Below are 21,883 nucleotides of genomic sequence, written 5' to 3'. Positions count from 1 at the left end.
TAGAGTGAAAAGGGAGGACAACAAGGGGCTAAGCAGGATTGGGCTTTGGTGTTGAAAGACACCAACAAGTCAGGGATTGCAACTCAGAGGTCCTCAGAGATAAAGCAGATAGATAAATGTCTACTCCAGTAGTGACAAGGGAGAATGGAGGAGACTGATAAACAGAGGGTGCAGGTTCTACCTAATGGCATCCAGGTGTAAGTTATTTTAACATACTGGCTGGTCAAAGAGAACTTCTGTGGAATATACCTGAACTCTAGGCCAGGAATTTGACTATATTCTAACCATGACCTCTCATTTGAAGAGGTTGACTTGAATTCCAGCCTTACCTCCCAAACGTTAAAGGAACCAGGATGGAATCTGCATATGGAGATATATATATATATATTTGGCTTAAAAGAAAATTACAACCTCTTCTTTCTATTTTATTTTTGGCTGTGCTGGGTCTTCAATGATGAACAGATTTTTCTCTAGTTGAGGTGAGTGGGGGCTGCTTTCGAGTTTCAGTGTATGGGCTTCACATTGTGGTGGTTTCTCTTTTTGCTGGGCGTGGGCTCTGGGACACGTGGGCTTCAGTAGCTGTGGCACATGGGCTCAGTAGTTCCCAGGCTCTAGAGCACAGGCTTAGTAGTTGTGGCACACAGGCTTGGTTGCTCCACATCATGTAGGATCCTCCTAGAACAGGGGTAATACCCATGTCCCCCTCATTCCCAGGTAGATTCTTTACCACTGAGCCACCAGGGAAGGCCTGGATATATATACTTTAAAACCTATCCAGATGATTCTAAGGTCCAGTCAGGGGTGCATACCACTTTAGGTCAAAATGACTCCTAACTTTTTAGCTTGAATAACATGGGTGAATGGTGATATTAATTTTTAGGACAAAGAATACAGAGGAGTGAAGACATTTTGTGCAACAGAAGTTAATACACCAGCTTCTGCATAACATATCTCTTTAGACTCAGATATTTGCTGGCTTGTCTGTAATCATTGCAGGCTACTATTACCTCGGATATACTCTACCATTCCATATAAGAATTCAGGTGCTTTGATAACAAATTCCTAACTATCTATCATATATAACCATAACTGATATGCAATGTGGCATAGAGAAAATATTTATCTAGACAAATGAGCAGTTATAAAACCACATTTATTTTCACTGAAATACTTGGGAATAGAAAGCACGTTTTATCCTGTTCTACCTGGATGAGGAAACTAAGCAGTAAAATGAAATCTTTTGTTCATACTTGCACGAAAAAAAAAAAAAATTGTAGAAAAAGTATCTCTGAAGTCTATTTCACTGTTGAACAACTGAAGCTCCATTTTCTCTTTCTTGAGAAATGTTCACTTTCCCAAAATATATTTCATCTATTCAGGAAATATATTCAGGTACTAATCTCTAGCCCAGCCTTTCAGAAGTTTATTTTAAACTTCAGCCAGATTCACTGTTTTAATTATGCAAAACTCACTTGTTTAATAAACCCACTCTACAGCCCGCTGCTCAAAGTCTTTAACAGCAGGATTCTAATAGAGCCAGGTCCAAAATGCAAATGGTACCATCTGTATCACCACATCCACTCCAGCAGCATTGCTATTAGATTAGTAGTACAGTCTGCAAGATAAAACAGCAGACACCCAAATCATGTGGAACCAGTTGAGTTTCTGTTTAACCTCCAGCCGATAGAAACACATAACCAGTTCAGTGATGGCTAGCTTAGTCAATCCATAGCCAAGAGCTGTGTCCAATTTCCCTAACTAAAGGAATTAAGAACCAAAAAGGGAAAGGGAGTAGAAAGAAGACGTTAGTTCTCTAAGTCCAAATATAAATAGGTTTCAACTGAGTAACCTTCATTGTCCCTGGTTGTATAAAGATTAGCTGACCAATCTGGAACTAATTCAAACATTAGGATTAAAGACATAATATTTGCAGAATGATTTGAACTCTTCACAAAAAGAAAGTACATGAAGTATATTAAAAAAGAAAACATGGTATTTTAGTGTGGAATCACATACTGGTATAATTTCAGCTTAATTAGAACTTGTATGAAATTACTACTTGAAACTTTGATATTTGTACAGATCATTTTGTACTAGTCAGTTTTTGACATAATAAATATTAGACAACATTCGATTTTTATCCAGGAAAACTCTTTCATTTTCAGTCTGCATCACACAAATTCAGTAATAGTAAGGTTTTTATTTTTGCTCTGGCTCACCCACTATCACATGAGACTGACCACTGGGGAAACTGGGGCATCTTAAGAAACATGTTCTTAAAAAAAAAAAAAAAGAAACATGTTCTTTTGAATGTTTTTGCTTCCTATAAGTGTTTTTCATTTTTTTTAAGTTTTAGGACTACATGGGTCACTCCTAGAAAAATGATGCTTGCAAGATGAACAAGACAATGCTGGCCATTATTCGTACGCTTCAAATGCAAGATTTCAGTTACGAGATTCAGTTGAGCTGAAAAGGACATTAATTATCACGCTGTCATTGTGCCTCTACTCCTTGAGACTGTTTAAGCAAGCTCTGAGACCACAGCAGTCATCAGTGAGACAGGACAAAACTTTTATTTCTATGCTGACTATTTTGAAGGTATTGCATGGCATAAAAAAATTCAAGTTAAAAAGAACCGAGCTCTGATTTATTATATTAACTGATTAAAGACAGAAAATTGCTTGCTAATAGGTCAAAATATATGTTTGTGGTACTAGCTTAATAAACAAAAGCTGACTGCAAATAACTGAAAGACTGTCACCCATTTTGAAGTTATTCTGATCCAATAATTAAGCATTATATATTTATACAGAGTTTCCCTAGAAGTAAACTTACTTAAACACTATCAAAAATTAAGACAAAACAGCACAAAACATAAAAATTTTCCATTCTCTCATGTAAATGTACAAAATATATACCCTGAATAAAAACAAGATTAAACATAAAATTCAACACTTACCTTTAGTTTGTATTTTCTTTTCAGGTTTCTCCAGTTTTTCAGTCTTTTCTTTGTGTATTTCTAGGAAAAATTATGATTTGCTTTTAAAAACTCTTTTTGAAAATGTACAAAATATAAATCATAACTATGATCTAAATGTCATAATATTACCATGAAGTCCAAATTATTTTATCCAACAAATTTATAGGTATCTAAAAGGAAAGAATCATTGAAACATATTGCCACATAAATCCCTCATTTATTGATATAAGGAAAAACTTGAAGTTATCTAAAAATTAGAGTTATTGAAAAAGCTTAAAACTTACATCAATAAATGTTGCCACTGTTTTCAGTGCTAAATCTGATCACAAATTATAATTATGTTTTATTTCAATTACTCTCAATACAAATTAAGCCTCCTTAGTAAAAATGTCATTTAGATTTAGAAAGATTTAGTTTTTACATATTAAATTAAGAATTTGTGAAGTGAACTGTAACTATCTAATAAATATATCTCAGAAGTATTGATTCTAAGCCATGTTTAGAATCAAAATTTGGCATTGCATTTAACCAATAATTACTGCAAGCAGATAGACACATTTCATAGAATTAGTTAGCTATTACATTTTTTCTAAATATCAGGTTTTAAGACATATATTTGATTTGCTGCTAGTTCAGTATATATACATTGCCAAGGCTTAGAAAATATAGTTAATTCTGAATTTGCAGTTAATTTGGACAGAAGTAAATTTGAGATTAGAGTTTACAAATATGATTACTACCTCTGAAAAGAGACTTAGTCTTAAATACCATGGTGTTTCTTATAAAAATGCTAATGAGTTTTACTTATTTATTTATCATAACTTTATTCTACAGATGGTCTGAGATGGTGCTAATTACTGTACTTATTCTAAATTCTCCATTTGTATGTTTGAATTTGCATTTTTATGATTTTTCTGGATGTCTAAAATCAAGATCAACTAGAGGAAAATACTAAAATCTTCAGAAAAGACAGTTTCTTTCACTCACCAGTTAAAGAAATAATCACATTGTGAAGATCTCCTCCCCTCATTTTCCCCATTAATCAGTTATACTATTTATAAAGCCACTCTTCTACCCTTATCCCCTTCATGACTGAAAATGGCAATGGAGATACAGAAGAGTTAAGATTTCCAACTACATTTCTGGAAAAAAAAACAACAACAGAAAAAGCCTTCAAGGTGCATGGAACGATTTCCAAAGAGCATAGGAAACATTTACCTTCCAGCTTCTCTCATTATTATTATTATTAATCTCTACTTTATGCCTCCAGATCTTACTCCAAAGCATGGTTTCTCATCCTAGCATTATGATCTTTGGATTGGGAAAAATCATTATTTGGAGGTGGGTAGGGCTATTGTGTGCACTGTAGAGTACTGAGCAGCACAGCACCCTATTAAATGATTCTAGATGCTACGCCATCCCTAGTCATGACTACAAAGAATGTCATTAGATATTGTCAAGTGACCTTTATTGACAATTTATATCTTTAGAGCAATCACTCTTTGTCACCCATATTGCCCAATGCAGTGGCCACTAGACATGTGTACATGTTAAGGATATGATATGTGATTAATCTGAATTGAAATGTGCTATAAATGTAAGTACAAAACGGTTTATGAAGACTTAATGCTAAAAAGAATAAAATATATCATAATTTTTATATTACTTACATATTGGAATGATATTATTTTGGACATATTGTGGTGGTTTTATTTGTGTGTCAACTTGACTAGGCTATGATCTCGAATCATCCAAATGAACACTAATCTAGAGGTTGAAAGTGAAAGTCACTCAGTTGTGTCAGACTCTTTGCGACCCCATGCACTACACAGTCCATGGAATTCTCCAGGAAAGAATACTGGAGTGGGTAAACCTTTCCCTTCTCCAGGGGTTTTTCCCAACCCAGGTCTCCTGCATTGTGAGCAGATTCCTTACCAGCTGAGACACAAGGGAAGCCCAAGAATACTGGAGTGGGTAGCCTATCCTTTCACTAGCAGATCTTCCTGATCCAGGAATCAAACTGGGGTCTCCTGCATTAGAGGCAGATTCTTTACCAACTGAGCTATCAAGGAAGCCCAATGTAGAAGTTTCTATGAAGGTATTTTGCAGATATAATTAAAATTCCTAGTTTATTGATTTTTAAATAACATAATTCTGGATCATCTGGGCGGGCTTGTCTGATTCTATTGAAAGGTCTTAGAAACAGGTTTGAGGTTCCCTGGGAGAAAGAATAAAGTCTTTGGGTGTACAACGCTTTGGTGCATGTACATGGGCTCAAGCTTGCTCATGATTTTTACTTTCTAACTGCCTGTCCTGTGCCTTCTGATTTGCTCAGCCAGTCTGCACAATCACATAGGCCAATTCCTTGCAACAAATGTCTTAATAGATAAATATACCTGCATAATTTCCTACTGGTTTTACTTCTTTGGTTGAGATCTGACTGATACTAAAGATTAAATAAGAAATATTATTCAAATTAATTCCATATTTTTCTTTTTGTGCTGTGCTCAGTCATGTCGGACTCTTCATAATCCCGTAAACTGCAGCCCACCAGGCTCCTCTGTCCTTGGCATTCTCCAGGCAAGAACAGCGGGGTGAGTAGCCATTCCCTTCTTCAGGGGATCTTCCAGACCCAGGAATTGAACCAAGGTCTCCTGCATTGCAGGCAGATTCTTTACCAGCTACCAGGGAAGTTCTTATTTTATTTTTCTTTTTATAATTTTATAATGTGGCTGCTCAAAAAAAATTTAAATATACATGTGGCTCACACTATATTAGTTTTGGACAGTACTGGTCTGGTCCTGGGGCAGGCAAATTACCTTTTTAGGTCATCTACAGGGTTGAATCTTCTATAAATGAATCATAAAACCAAACTGAAAATGCTCCCTTGCCCATACCATTCTCCTTCTTCCCTCCTATTTAAACTACCAGAAGCAATGGAGAAGACTGGTGCTTTGTATAATTCAGTCTGATTAAGTAAAATGATTCAGAGTGGTCAAAGATTTAGAGTGGTCTTTGCAAGCACCAAGGGAATCATCCTTAAGAAATAATTTCTTATTCCCAAAGGGGATTAATTTCTATATTCTATTTGAATACAGAAATGGGATGAAACATTCTAAATTAAAAATTTATATGAAATGTTGCATCTTCTGTGACTGAACTATTGTTGAACCTATCATTACTTTTCTAGATTGACTACTTTTCTGCGTCTCCTCACTTCCTTAGTTAGTAACTGCTTGAGTCTGCAATTTGGAACTCAGAGAAGGCCTCAGAGACTAAGGCCTCTTTTATCCCCTACAAACAAGAAATGGGTGATACAGAGAGGCTTTCAGTCCAGGGAGCCCCTGAGGGTCCTGCTCATTACAGTCTCAAGGACAAAGTCCTAACTTTTTCTATTTCTGATTCTGAACTTCAGCTTTCAATAAACTAAGACAGCTCCACTGATCTGGAAAGATACATTCAGATTTTTTGAAAGTGGGAGTCCCAGATTAAAACTCACACACACACACACACACACACACACAGAGTGTGTGCACATACAAGTCTCTACGGCTAACAGTGAAATATAATGACTTACATAGATAGTGTTTTGCAAAAATATCATCAACAATTTTTTTTATTTGATGATCTCTTGAAGACTTAGTATTTCTGTACACATAAGTGCAGACAGGCACAACCAACTTTGTAAAGGCATACACACATACATTTATTTGCTTGTAGATGACAAAAGAAACTTATTTCTGATGATTCTGAATTGGAACTGATTTTGCTACCGTGAAACACATCTCTTTGGCATAAGGCAATCAAAGCCCAGTAGATTCAGAAAAAGCTCTTTACCTTCCCTTCAAGTGCCTAAATATACATGGAAAGATGGCCTGTACCAAAGAGAAAGCTATAACCAGAGATACAAGAAACTTACCTGTATAACAGAACAATCTTTATTTTCCAAACATCTATTGTCCCTTCTTCTGAATGGCCTTCCTTCCCTTTGTGTCCTCAGACCACTCTCCCTTTCCTTAGCTCAGGATGCTAATTATATAAGTCTTAAATACTTGGCTGCCCTTCATATTTTTAATGAGGCTTCCATATGTACGAACTTTATTTTTCTCCTTTTAGTCTGTCTTATATCAATTTAATTATTAGACCAGCAAAAAACCTAGAAGAGAAAAAGCAAAATTTTTCTGCCCCTACTTTTCAAACTTGAGGATAAATTAAATGTCTCTGCATGTTCTATTGCAACATTACATTTTCTTTGGGGATTGTATTACATCACTGTCCACGGCTATCAAATATCCAAAGAAGCCAATGCAGCCTCTACGCAGTGTGCCTGCCAGTTCTATCTCCTTACACTTCAGCCAGGAAATGATGACCATTCAGGCTCCTGCCCAACTGAGTAACAGCATGCTACCAATTTAGACTTCAGAAAGATCTTTTTTCTCATAAACAGATAATGCCTAATTTCTTACTCTCAACTGCTCTTGCCAGCTAAGGGCCATTCGTGTGAGAATGGAAAATTAAATTTAAAGATTCAAGTCAGTAAAGTAGAAATTTATTACCCTATGGCTTTCAGCAAAACTCAAAGAAAAATAAAATTTTGTATATTAATACTAGCTTCTAGTTATTCAATAATGTCTATAGACAGGGGAAATGCCTCTACTTACATGACACAGCAGTAATGCATAGCAGCATAAAGTTTCATTTAACTTTGACACTCCTTAAAAATAGTTCACTAAACCTGAACCAATTCTGGACACAAGGGACAAAGAAAAAGGTCAAAGCAGTCATTATTTACCTCCAAATGTATGTGCTTTACCTTAGGTTACAGTCCAGTGTCTCTGAGAATGTGATAAGTCTCAGGATCAGATTCTAGTTGGAATGATAAACCATTTGGTAACAGTAAACCTGAGAGATTGGTTTGTGTCTTAAAAAGCAGGAAGTCAAAGAATTTCAATCCCAGGTGTCAGACTATCCATAGGTCCTCAAAGGTACAGAGTTCAATTTAAAATTTTGAGAATTGGAGAAGGGAAAAACAAATGGGAAAGAGTGACAGTTATCTCAGTGTGTCAGAAAGTAATGAAAGGAAACCCTTCGTTTTACTGAATTATCAATAACCTTAACTGATACGAATCAGTTCTCCACTAGTGCTTACCGTGTTTGTAATGATACAAGGGGTACTTAAGAGAAGGGCAAGTTACTTCCACAGAAATGGGAAGTGTATTCCAACTCCTTTCGCTAGTCCTGTTTCTCAGTCACATTTCTCATTATCTGTAGGGAAGTATGTGTAAATATGAGAAGTGGAGAAAAAAGTATAAGTCTTCTTTCAGATTCTTATTATTATTCATCTCACTTTCCTAGGCTTTAAGGCATTTAGACATTTTTCTTATTAAAGGAATCCAGAGAATTTAAACTCTGGCTTTCATGCTTTATAATTCAATGGAGATAATAAAAAATATACCCTCCTAGGTCAGGGTGTTTTTCTAAAGTCGAATGCCAAATAAGTAATTGGATTACAGTTCAACGTCTCTGAAGAAGTATTAGTCTCAGCATCAGACTTGTAAAGTGCTCAGAAACAAGAGAAGGAGATGTAATAACTTATTATGTTGCTGAAAAAAAAATAAACATTAGTATTATTTAGAGTATTCATTATTTCTGGATTAAACGATTATTTGAATAACTATCATACTAAAGATGATATAAATCAATAAAATTCTGGCATAATTAAAATGCATTTTGTTAGAAAACTCTGGACACATAAACTATTAAAAGATCTACACAAAAACATTATCATTGCTGGCATGTATTAAAATGCAATTTAGTGTTGGAAGATAATTAATGCTTGAGTCAATCTACTCCATTCAAATATAATTCTCATACCTACTAGCTGTGCGAACTTTATGTCCTCATCTGGAAAATGAGGTTTACAATAGTACCTCCCACATAGATTTAGGCTTCCCTAATGGCTCAGTAAGGAATCTGCCTGCAATGCAGGAGACCACCTGCAATGTGTGAGTCCTGGATTCAGTTTCTAGGTAGGGAAGACCCCTTGGAGAGGGAAATGGCAACCCACTCCAGTATTTTTATTTGGGAAATCCCAACGACAGAGAAGCCTGGCAAGCTATATAGTCCATGGGGTCACAAAAGAGTTGGACATGACTTAGTGACTAAACCATCACAACCACATAGATTTACATGAGGAATAACATAAGTTAAAATGTTAAAGGATTTAGAGCAGCACCTGGTATCTGATAAACATTATGTAAATATTGGCTATTATTATGATTATTATCATCTCCCTTACTAAATTCTAAATTTTCTGAGGGCAAAAACTATGTCTATTTTGTTTCACAGTAAATTTTCAATAATAATTGGCACATACTAACTACCTGATAAATACATATTAAGTTAAAAAATAAATATTTGAGCAAAATTATAAACAACCAACTCCTACACAACAAAGAAAGTTGTGGTAGATAGTATTTCACCTGTTATTTATGACAGAATGCCCAAATGACTTAAATACTAAAATGCGTGTGGTTGAAAATTTTGAGACAGTAAAACGTTGTATTTCTCAACATTTTTACTTCCTATTAGAAATGCTGGAGAAAGTTGCAGGATTTTACTATTGGTGGAAATTTTTAAATGTATATGAAAGATATTGTAAATTGCAACACTTGTACAAAAGGTAGGGTTTTTTTTCGTATTTGTTTACAGGAACTTTATTTATAATTGTCAAAACTTGGAAGCAACTGAGGTATATTTCAGCAGGTAAGTGAAGAAATATACTGTTGTACCTCCAGACATGGAATATCATTCAACACTAATATGAAATAAAAATACATCATCAAGCCATAAAAAGATATGGAAGAAAATTAAAGGCATATTACCAACATATTTTTAAAGCATTCTTCCCCACAGTCATCAACATGGGTGTCAATAAGTTAGGGTTTTTTAATATTGTTTTCCTGGAACACTGAAAAGCTAAATAATAATCAAATTAAAGGCACTGAGCGTTTTTAACACTTTGCCTTAAGTTATCCATAGATGCTTACATGCAGGATATCAACTATGAACTGACATATATAATTGACAATTATACCTATAATAAAATATTAACAATTAAAATCATCTTCATTTTAACAGAAAAAAAAAGTTGAAACAGGTTTTAAAGTGGGATATGCTATCCCATCTAACTTGAAGGGGGTAAAAATTTCTATTTCTTTTGGTCTCCATGTTAAGGAATATTTCATTTCAGTTTTCCCTATTTGTGATTATGGCATTTAAGTGATAATCTGCATTCTTTTGTGTAATAACACTGCTTACATATTTATAGTATTTTATATGTAGAATAGTGACATGTTGGCATTTGTTGTATATATTTCTGTTGGATACCTGAGAGGACAGACATAAATTTTAGTGATCTTCCTGGTGGCCCAAAGTGGAACTTCTATGTATAATGGTGAATTTTCTGGTTCTCATCAGGAATAAGCAGCACATAATAGCCAAAATCTTTAAAACTCCCAATGAGAAATGATAATTTGTTTCATTGGTTTGGTTATCTTTCTTCATCTTCAGGCTGTTTAATTCTATCAAAATGTATTTATCTAAGCTCTACATCTCCCAGGGTGCAGTGTTAAATACAGACTAACCAATTTTCCCAAGACTCTCTGAGCTTAACTCTCACATTTAACTTAGGAAGAGAGGCCAAATGTACAAAAAACAAATAGTAAGGTCAACAGCAGCAGCAACCAATGGGACCAGAATTAGTAAAAATAGATTGTCCTAAATAAGTCCAAAGAATGAGTTTACTGCAGTAAAGACTTTCTGTATTTTACTTATTATAAATTGTTATTATCTACTTAAATCATAACACAGTTTATTGTTGAGCAGTTTATAAATTTGTTTAAGTCTTACATGGATAGTTTAAAGCACACAATTTTTTTCTCTATATGACATACTGTTAATAAATTAAAAATATTATCTCTTCAAGATTTTAAAATGACAGACTCAAGAAATTTAAAGGATAATCTCTGTCACCAAGGCAACCATCCTAATTCTTTTCGATGACAACCCAGTTTATTAAATTGTTCTGAGGGTTGTGGATTTTAAATAATGCCTTTTGTCAAGATGTTTTCTCAATATATCTCACAAGTGCTAGACAGTATAAAATATCTTTTTATAATTTTTATTTTAATATTAAAAATTCAAATTATTTATTCACTTGAACATAGAATCTACACTTGTCAGATTTTGCCAATTGTTATTAGGACACAAAAGTTCAAATAAATAACTGAACAAATTTAGTTATCTCTTTAGTGGCTAGTTAAGGAATGCTAAAGGAGAATATTTTGCTGAATTCTCAGTATTTTATATGATTATACCAAATGATGTGCAGCTATTTGTATTTTAATGGTTCTCATAATTTTATAGTGCACTGATAAACAAAAATTTTGAGGAAAGTACACTACTAACCATTAATAAAGGGTGAAAAAGAATACTTTCTCCTCCTTAACGCATCTAGTGTTTTTGAATAAGTAGGGAAACATTCCAGGTATTGTGATAGGCAAATATTGAGGACAGTTTTCTTCAGGGTTATTGAAGCCCATACATACATATATACACATATATATATAACATATATAACCATATTTTAATATGTTTGAATGTTTGATTACTTGGCAAAATTTTCTAAAATAAGCAAAACTTTTTCAAGAAAACTAATAATCTTAGCACTGCATAGTATTGACCCCTATAAAAACGGCAAAACATATATATATATATATGTGTGTGTGTGTGTGTGTGTGTGTCCAATCTCATTTTTTCCATAAGCCCAGTGTGTGTGTGTGTGTGTGTGTTGCTCAGTCATGTCTGACTCTTTGCGACCCCATGGACTGTAGCTTGCCAGGCTTCTCTGTCCATGGAATTCTCCAGGCAAGAACACTGGAGTGGGTTGCCATTTCCTTTTCCACAAAAACCCAGTAATTTCTGGTTAATTCATTTTTCCTCTCTGATTTGTATTTTCCCTATTTTTCTCTGCAAATTTTATTTTCCCCACTCATAAAATGAGAACACCTTCATGGATCACAGCCTTGTCATGATGAAAGAGCTTGTATAACTCAGTGAAGCTATGAGCCATGCCATACAGGGCCAGCCAAGATGGACAGGTCATAGTGGCGAGTTCTGACAAAATATGGTCGACTAGAGCAGGACGCACAGAGTCGGACAAAACTGAAGCAACTTAGCAGCAGCAGCAGCAGAGCAGGAAATGGCAACCCACTGTAGTATTCTTGCCTAGAGAACCCCATGAACAGTATAAAAAGACAAAAATACATGATATCAGAAGATGAGCACTCCCAAGTAAGAATGTGTCCAATATGCTACTGGGGAAGAGCGGAGGGCAATTACTAATAGCTCCAGAAAGAATGAAGCAGTTGGGCCGAGCAGAAACGATGCTCAGCTGTGGATGTGTCTGGTGGTGAAAGTGGTCTGATGCTGTAAAGAATAATATTGCATAGGAACCTGGAATGTTAGGTTCGTGAATCAAGGTAAATTAGATGTGGTCAAGGAGGAGATGGCAAGATTGAACACTGACATCTTAAGAGTGAAAATGGACAGGAATGGGTGAATTTAATTCAGATGACCATTATATATACTATTGTGGGCGAGAATCCCTTAGAAGAAATGGAGAAGCCCTCATAGTCCAAAATGCAGTACTTGGGTGCAATCTGAAAAAAGATAGAATGACCTCACTTCGTTTCCAAGGCAAACCACTCAACATCACAGTAATCCAAGTCTATGCTGCAATCATTGATGCCAAAGAAGCTGAAATTGAGCTTTTATGAAGACCTACAGGGGCTTCCCCAGTGGCACAGTGGTAAAGAAAGAATCTGCCTGCAATGCAGGAGCTGCAGGAGACTCAGGTTTGGTCCCTGGGTTAGGAAGATCCCCTGGAGAAGGGAATGGCAACTCACTCCAGCATTCTTGCCTGGAGAATCCCATGGACAGAGGAGCCTGGCACACTACAGTCCATAGGGTTGCAGAGTTGGACATGACTGAAATGACATAGCACGTAGGCACACATGAAGACCTACAAGACCATCTAGAAGTAACACCAACCAAGATGTCTTTTTCATCTCAGGAGATTGGAATGCAAAACTAGGAAGTCAAGAGATACCTGGAGTAACAGACAAGTTTGGCCTTGGAGTACAAAATGAATCAGGGCAAAGGCTCACAGTTTTGTCAAGAGAACATGCTGGTCATAGCAAACACCCTACTCCAACAACACAAGAGATGACTCTATACATGGACATCACCAAATGGTCAATACCTAAATCAGATTGATTATATTATTTGCAGCCGAAGATGGAGAAGCTGTATGTAGTCAGTAAAAACACAACCTGCAGCTGACTGTGGCTCAGATCATGAGGTTCTTATTGCAAAATTCAGGCTTAAATTGAAAAAAAGTAGGGAAAATCCCTAGGCCATTCAGGTATGACCTAAATCAAACCCCTTATGATTATGCAGTGAAAGTGATGAATGGATTTAAGAGATTAGATCTGCTAGACAGAGTACCTGAAGAACTAGGAACAAGGTCGGTAACACTGTACAGGAGGCCGTGACCAAAGCCATCTCCAAGAAAAAGAAATTCAACAAAGCAAAGTGGTTATCTGAAGAGGCTTTACAAATAGGAAAGAAGAGAAGCAAAAGGCAAGGGAAAGATACCCTCAACTGAATTCAGAGTTGCAGAGAATAGCAAGGAGACATAAGAAGCCCTTCTTAAATGAAAAATGCAAAGAAATTGAGCAAAACAATAGAATGGGAAAGACTAGAGTTCTCTTCATGAAAACTGGAGATATCAAGGGAATATTTCATGTAAGGATGGGCACAATGAAGAACAGAATTGGTAAGGGCTTAACAGAAGCAGAAGATATTAAGAAGAAGTGGCAAGAATACACAGCTATACAAAAAAGGTCTTAATACCTGGGTAACCACGATAGTGTGTTCATTCACCTAGAGCCAGACATCCTGGAGTGTGAAGTCAAGTGGGCCTTAGGAAGCATTACTATGAGCAAAATTAGTGGAGCTGATGGAATTTCAGCTGAGCTATTTAAAATCCTAAAAGACAATGCTGTTAAAGTACTGTTCTCAAAAAGACAGAAAATTTGGAAAACTCAGCAGTGCTCACAGGGCTGGAAAAGTCAGTTTTCATTTCAGTCCCAATGAAAGGCAATGCCAAAGAATGTTCAAACTAGCAAACCATTGTGCTCTTTCACATGCTAGCAAGGTAATGCTCAAAATCCTTCAAGTTAGGCTCCAACAGTATGTGAACTGAGAACATCCAGATGTAAAGCTGGGTTTAGAAAAGGAAGAGGAACCAAAGATGAAGTTGCCAACATTTGTTGGATCATAGAGAAAGCAAGGGAATAAAAAACAAAAACAAAAACATTTGTTCCATTGACAATGCAAAAGCCTTTGACTTTGTGGATCAGTCAAAGGAAAACTGAGGAAAATTATTAAAGAGATAGGAGTACCAGACCACATTACCTGTGTGTTGAGAAACCTGTATGCGGGTCAAGAAGCAACACCTAGAACTGGACATGGAAAAACTGACTGGTTCCAAATTGGGAAAGGAGCATGACAAGGCTATCTAATTGTTAATCTGCTCATTTAACTCATATGCAGAGTGCATCATGTGAAATGAAGGGCTAGCTGAATCACAAACTGGAATCAAGATTGCTGGGAAAAATATCAACAACCTCAGATATGCAGATGATACCACTCTTATGGCAAAAAATGAAGAGGAACTAAAGAGCCTCCTGATGAGGGTGAAAGAGAGAGTGAAAAAGCTGGCTTAAAACTCAACATTAAAAAAGTTAAGATCATGAATCCAGTACCACCACTTCAGAAAATAGAAGGGGAATAAGTGGAAGCAGTGACAAATTTTATTTTCTTGGGCTCCAAGATCACTCTGGACAGTGACTGTAACTATGAAATTAAAAGATGCTTGCTCTTTGGAAGGAAAGCTATGACAATCCTAGACAGTGTATTAAAAAGCACAGAGATCACTTTGCTGACAAATGTTCTTACAGTCAGAACTATGGTTTTTCCAATAGTCAGGTATGAGTGTGAGAATTGGACCATAAAGAAGACTAAGCATCAGAGAATGAATGCTTCTGAATTGTGGTGCTGGATAAGACTCTTTAGTCTCTTGTACTACAAGGAGATCAAACCAGTCAATTCTAAAGGAAATCAACTCTGAATATTCACTGGAAGGACTGTTCCTCCAATGCTGAAGCTCCAATACTTTGGCCACCTGATGTGAAGCGCCTACTCATTGGAAAAGACTTGATGCTGGGTAGACTAGAGGCAAAAGGAGAGGGAATGGCAGAAGATGAGGTAGTCAGCATCACCAACTCAACAGACATGAATCTGAGCAAACTCTGAGAGATAGTGGAGGACAGAAAACCCTGGTGTGCTTCAGGCAATGGGGTCACAAAGAGTTAGACAGGACTTTAAGACTGAACAACAACAAAATAAAATGAGAAACTATTTCCCATGTGTTTATAAACCAGACAGAGGTGGAAATGATTACATAATACCTTTTTGAAGATAATTACTGGTGGAGTTTACAGATTTGGATGAGGTTTTGTCTCGGTTCATATGTGTGTTTCATATTTGATGATATACTAGACAAGATCAATGTGGCTATACGTCAGATTCATCTGGAGAAATTTTAAAACATATTCCTAGCTGTAGAACAAATGTAATGTGTTTTTCATGGTGAGAAACCTTTTAGGAATCTCCAATTTAAATAAACTCTGAAGTAGTTTCAGAACCACATCAGAAGTAGAACCTACTGTCTAAACCGATATTCCTTTGCCTGGGGAATTTTCTTAAAATGTAGATTCTGATTCATTTGGTCTAGATGGAGACTGGTTCTGCATTCCTAAATCCCAGGTGATGCTAAAACTACTGTCCCATTAAGCACATTTTGAGTCAAAGGTCCTAGTCCTGTTGAAACTCATAGAAAAATTATTAACATATGACGGCACAATTCAACAATAGAATCAAAAAATATCATAGCTGGAAAGGACCTGGTCATCTGTAAATCTAGCATCTTTGTTTTGTAGATGTGAGAACTGAGAACCACTGAGGTTAAGTAACTTAACCATAGTAGGTAGGTTAATAGCAGAAAGGGAACTAACACAAACATCTCTTCGTTGTGTTTATTAGAGGCTATCTCAGTCATGTTCAAAAATGTTGATGTGTTCAGCTGATGAAAATCAATTATCAAGAGTTATTTCAATGATCTAGGTTAATGCGACAATGATATAGAATTAGTTTTTATTTTATCCTTCACAGTTTAGTATTTTCTTAACAGCAAATTCATATATAAGAACAGTCACTATGTGTAAACAAAATATGCAGTTATCCGCTTATCCTCAACTGTCTCCCTTACTGGTATCACAAAGCATGTTAGTTGCTCATTCACGCCCGAATCTTTTCAACTCCATGGACTGTAGCCTGCCAGACCCCTCTGTCCATGGAATTTTCTAGGCAAGAATATTGGAGTGGATAGCCATTTGCTTCTCCAGCGGATCTTCCAGACCCATGGATCAGATCCAGGTCTCCTGCATTGCAGGCAAATTCTTCACCATCTAAGCTACCAAAACTTCTTTTTTTTTTTTTTTTTTGGCTTTGCCTCATGGCTTGTAGGATCTTAGTTCCCCAAGCAGGGATTGAATCCGGGCCCTGACAGTGAAAGCAGCAAGCTCTAACCACTCAATCACCAGGGAATCCCCCAAATCTCTTATTTTTAGAATTAATCACTGGGTTGCAATGGTTCTCAACCTGAGTGTGCATTAGAAGCACACTGTGGAGATTTAAAAAATACAACTCAAACTCTGGAAATTCTGAGGTGGGAAGTGATCTGGGATTTCAAATTAAAAATAAAAGTAAAAATTAGGTATTTTGGACAGTTGTAACTTTCCTGATGGAATCAATTATTATAACAGTGACCCTCTTTTAGTCTTAGGAACTAATCCTTTTCCAATATCAATACAAGTATTTGGGTGATACTAAACCTAATTTTCGCAGAGTCAAACACAACTGAGTGACTAAACACACAAACCTAATTTTTAGTTTCAAGAGTGGGTCTATTCCCTAGGTCTTGATAAAGTGCTTGTTGCATATCCCTGACTCCCTGACTGCTTGTAACAAGAGTATGTTACTCAATATGGATCAATGAGGCAACTACATTGCTTTTGCTGAAACCGATAGGAAATAGCACGGGCTCCTCTCTAGAGTTGTTAAAGTAGTAATTTTGGCCTCAAATTTCTGGTAACCATAATTGCAACCAGGACAGGAAAGGTTGCCAGAGAATCAAGCAAACAAAGCAGACAAAGGAAAGCAGAATCAGTAAATGAGAAGAAAAGATTTACTAATAACACTATATAAAAAGCTGTATCTAGACATCCCTAATGTAGAAGGCAATGGCACCCCACTCCAGTACTCTTGCCTGGAAAATCCCATGGACAGAGGAGCCTGGTAGGCTGCAGTACATGGGGTCCCGAAGAGTCAGACATGACTTCACTTTCACTTTTACTTTTCATTTCCATGCATTGGAGAAGGAAATGGCAACCCACTCCAGTGTTCTTGCCTAAAGAATCCCAGGGACGGGGGAGCCTGGTGGGCTGCCATCTATGGGGTCACACAGAGCCGGACATGACTGAAGCAACGTAGCAGCAACAGCAGCAGCAGACATCCCTAAAGCCAGTTCTACTTTTGTAAATTTTAGTCACTTGAACGAATAACCTTTTCCAGTCAGTCAGTCTGAAATGGGCTTAAGTCTCTTGTGGAAAATATAAGTTTAATTAAGACAGCATTTGAATCTGATGCAGAGTTGAGAATCCCTGATGGTTTTTCTGCTTTGCTTCTTTTAAATCATTTGTTGCATTTTTCAACAAACCTTTCTAAAAGGAGAAACATAACCTGGAATAGGTAAAACTTTTAGCAAACTGCTGGCAATTCAATGCAGCACCTTAGTGTCTCATGATGTTGAAAGAGGGAACATGCAGAATCGGAAGAGAGAAGAATCTAGAAAACATAAAAACCTAACACCCTCTAACTCAGTTCAGTTCAGTCGCTCAGTTGTGTCTGACTCTTTGCAACCTCATGGGCTGCAGCACGTTAGGCTTCCCTATCTTTCACAAACTCCGGGAGCTTGCTCAAACTCATGTCCATGAACTTGGTGATGCCATCCAACCATCTCATCCTCTGTCGTCCCCTTCAATCTTTGTGAGCAACAGGGTCTTTTCAATGAGTCTGTTCCTCACATCAGGTGGGCAAAGCATTGGAGTTTCATCCTCAGCATCTGTCCTTCCAATGAATATTCAGGACTGATTTCCTTTAGGATCAACTGGTTGGATCTCCTTGCAGTCCAAGGGACTCCAATACCACAGTTCAAAAACATCAATTCTTCAGCGCTCAGCTTTCTTTGTATTCCAACTCTCACATTCATACATGACTACTGGAAAAACCATAGCTTTGACTACATGAACCTTTTTCGGCAAAGTATGTCTCTGCTTTTTAATATGCTGTCTAGATTGGTCACAGCTTTTCTTCCAAGGAGCAAGCATCTTTTAATTTCATGGCTGCAGTCACCATCTGCAGTGATTTTGGAATCCCAAAAAACAAAGTCTCTCACTGTTTCCATTATTTCCCCATCTATTTGCCACGAAGTGATGGGACCAGAGGCGATGATTTTAATTTTCTGAATGTTGAGTTTTAAGCCATTTTCACTCTACTCTTTCACTTTCATAAAGAGGCTCTTTAATTCTTCGCTTTCTGCCATAAGGGTGGTGTCATCTGCATATCTGAGGTTACTGATACTTCTCCCAGCAATCTTGATTCCAGCTTGTGTTTCATCCAGCCTGGCATTTCGTATGATGTACTCTGCATATAAGTTAAATAAGCAGGGTGACAATATACAGCCTTGATGGACTCCTTTCCCGATTTGGAGCCAGTCTGTTGTTCCATGTTGTTTTAACTGTTGCTTCTTGACCTGCATATTGATTTCTTAGGAGGAAGATCAGGTGGTCTGGTATTCCCATCTCTTTCAGAATTTTCCACAGTTTATTGTGATCCACACAGTCAAAGGCTTTGGCATAGTCAATAAAGCAGAAGTAGATGTTTTTCTGGCACTCTCTTGCTTTCTCAATGATCCAAAGGATGTTGGCAATTTGATCTCTGGTTCCTCCGCCTTTTCTAAAACCAACTAGAACATCTGGAATTTCACGTTTAACGTACTGCTGAATCGTGACTTGGAGAATTTTGAGCATTACTTTGCTAGCATATGAGATGAGTGCATTTGTGTGGTTGTTTGAACATTCTTTGGCATTGCCTTTCTTTGGGATTGGTATGAAAACTGACCTTTACCATTCCTGTGCCCACTCCTGAGTTTTCCAGATTTGCTGACATATTGAGTGCAGCACTTTTACAGCATCATCTTTTAGGATATGAAATAGCTCAACTGGAATTCCATCACCTCCACTAGCTTTGTTCGTAGTGATGCTTTCTAAGGCCCACTTGACTTCACATTCCAGGATGTCTGGTCTAGGTGGGTGATCATACCATAGTGGTTATCTGGGTCATGAAGATCTTTGTTGTACAGTTCTTCTGTGTATTCTTGCCACCTCTTCTTAATATCTTCTGCTTCTAAGTCCCTACTATTTCTGTCCTTTATTGTGCCCATCTTTGCATGAAATATTCCCTTGGCATCTTGAATTTTATTCTCACTCATAGACTCTTAAATTACTTATCCAATCTTATTTCCAAAAGGAACTACTTAAAATGGTTGGACCACAGCTGAGTTGTCTCAGCCTTTTTATTCTCCATGATGTTGGCACCAAAATTTAATCCTTTGCTTCCACCAGCTTGTTAAGCTCCAGCGTTACTAGTATTATATCCACCATTCTAGTTCCAGTTTGCTTGCCTTGGTAGAAATGAGCTCTTCTGGGTCCACAATTTGCTACAGCTGCAACTCCCTAGCAAAGTGAATCTCTGGATCATTCATTAGATCTCACTTTACCTCACTCTCCTCAGTCTTTTTCATTCTAATCCCATCTCCAGGCCCACTGTCTGTCTCTGGATTTTGCTTCCTGTCCTCACAGGCCTGATCAATATTGGGAAAGACAAGCAGAAAATAAAGCACTGAGTTCCTTCTGCAGCCTAAGGGGAATATGCAGTAGTGCAGTAATGGGGCTGAGTTTTGATCTGGACTTATTTAGATAAGCAGTCCAAAGATAAATGTATATACTTAACAGTGTTACTAGGGCCAACCTGGTAACCAATATTCTGGGGCTATGAATTTTAACAAGTTTAGTCACCTTTCCATTCTCCCTCCTTTTTTCATGCACAGTATTTTTCAGACACTTTATGTTCAGCCTGGTGTAAGGCACCGAAGCTGCCAGCAAAGATTGATGCATTGAAATCTCTGGCACAGAAACGTGTCCATCTATCTTACTCCTGATGACGTGATACAACCTTCTGAATGGCCTAATCCTAGAGTCTTGAATATTTATGATGCTCAAATTTCCTGGCTCTTTCTTATTCACCCTGACTGCAAAGAGCTATTGCAGATTTCAATAAAGTGAGAAAAATACACAATGAAAGAACTGAGTTTAAATTTACTGGACTCTTTCAACCCCAGGAGCTTTACGGAAACTTTAAAACACGATTATAAGGAGATGTAATTTGTTTTGCTCTAAGAAGAGCCTCTTTCTCTGCCATTGGCATGCATCAGGAACAATCTCACAGAATATCAGCCTTCATATTTGAGTCCTGTTCAAACTTCAAGACAGCTCCTTGGTTCATAGAGCAAACAGTTGGGAAAAAAGGAAATTCAACATAATATAGAGGGGATTTGGGTTCTTTCTTTAAAGGCAGGTGATGATTTATCTCATACGGCCTCTATATCCCTAAAATTGAAGACCAATTTTTCCTTCCCCCCAAAACTGGTATGTATGGTTCTGAAGGACTAAAAGTATTCTGCCTTATCTTTAAAGCTGAATGTCAGGAAATGACATTATAAGATGTAGTTTCTTGTTAAAAGACAATTATTGTCTCCTAAAATCACATATTTCAAGGAACATAAATGCTGTAATGATTATTATTATATACAGACTTATTACAGACTAAGAATTAAGTAAAAATAAACTGTAAAAAGAGATAAATATATCCATTATGTTGTACTTAGACATGTTAGTACAAAAAAGTTAAAAAGCTTTATCCTCAACAAAAATTATACTTTTCATGAATGCTTATGCAATCTCAAAAATATGAAAGAAAAATCAATTAGGTTTGAGAGTAACCAGTATTTTACTTTTGAAAAAGAAATAGAAAAATGCTAAGATGCCTATGCTAAATAGACACATATTTTAAACTTTGTTTTAAAAATATTTATTTAGCTCCTCTGCCCATTCTTTAAACTGGATTACTTGTCTTTTGTTGTTTCTACTTTGTTTTGTTTGTTTTTTAGATTCCAAAAGATAGAACAAGCTTAAGACTACAAGGGGTGGCGGGGCGAGGGCCAGATGAAATCGATGAAAGAGATTAAGAGGTACAAACCTCTAATGTAAAATAAATGATCAGAGGAATATAATGTACACGTAGGAAATATAGTCAATATTGTTACGACTCTGTACAGCAACAAATAATAACTGGTTTTACTGCAGTGATGATTTCATAATGCATAAAAACAATGAATCACTATGTTGTATTAACATAATATTGTATGTTAATTATAACTCAATAAAATTTGTAAACTGTAATAATTTTTGAAAAAGTGCTATTGCTTTATGTTTCAGATATAATTCCTGCTGTAGGTATATTTCATCTAAACTTTGG

At 36.5% G+C, this 21,883-nt stretch overlaps 1 protein-coding gene across 50 annotated transcripts in view; it reads right to left on the bottom strand.

Moving 5' to 3' along the window:
- Positions 1-21,883, bottom strand: part of TRDN (triadin) — a 415,136-nt gene that overhangs the window by 294,587 nt on the left and 98,666 nt on the right. For all 50 annotated transcript variants that reach the window (XM_061427426.1, XM_061427397.1, XM_061427384.1 and 47 more), the window contains one exon: positions 2,960-3,019. In XM_061427426.1, coding sequence (XP_061283410.1) covers positions 2,960-3,019 — 60 coding nt within the window. The remainder of the gene's footprint in view (positions 1-2,959; positions 3,020-21,883) is intronic.

The sequence above is a fragment of the Bos javanicus genome, chromosome 9 (genome assembly GCF_032452875.1).
Source record: "Bos javanicus breed banteng chromosome 9, ARS-OSU_banteng_1.0, whole genome shotgun sequence".
NCBI lineage: Eukaryota > Metazoa > Chordata > Mammalia > Artiodactyla > Bovidae > Bos > Bos javanicus.
Note: the sequence above shows the minus strand (reverse complement) of the source record. Positions and strands in the feature narration are given on the sequence as shown.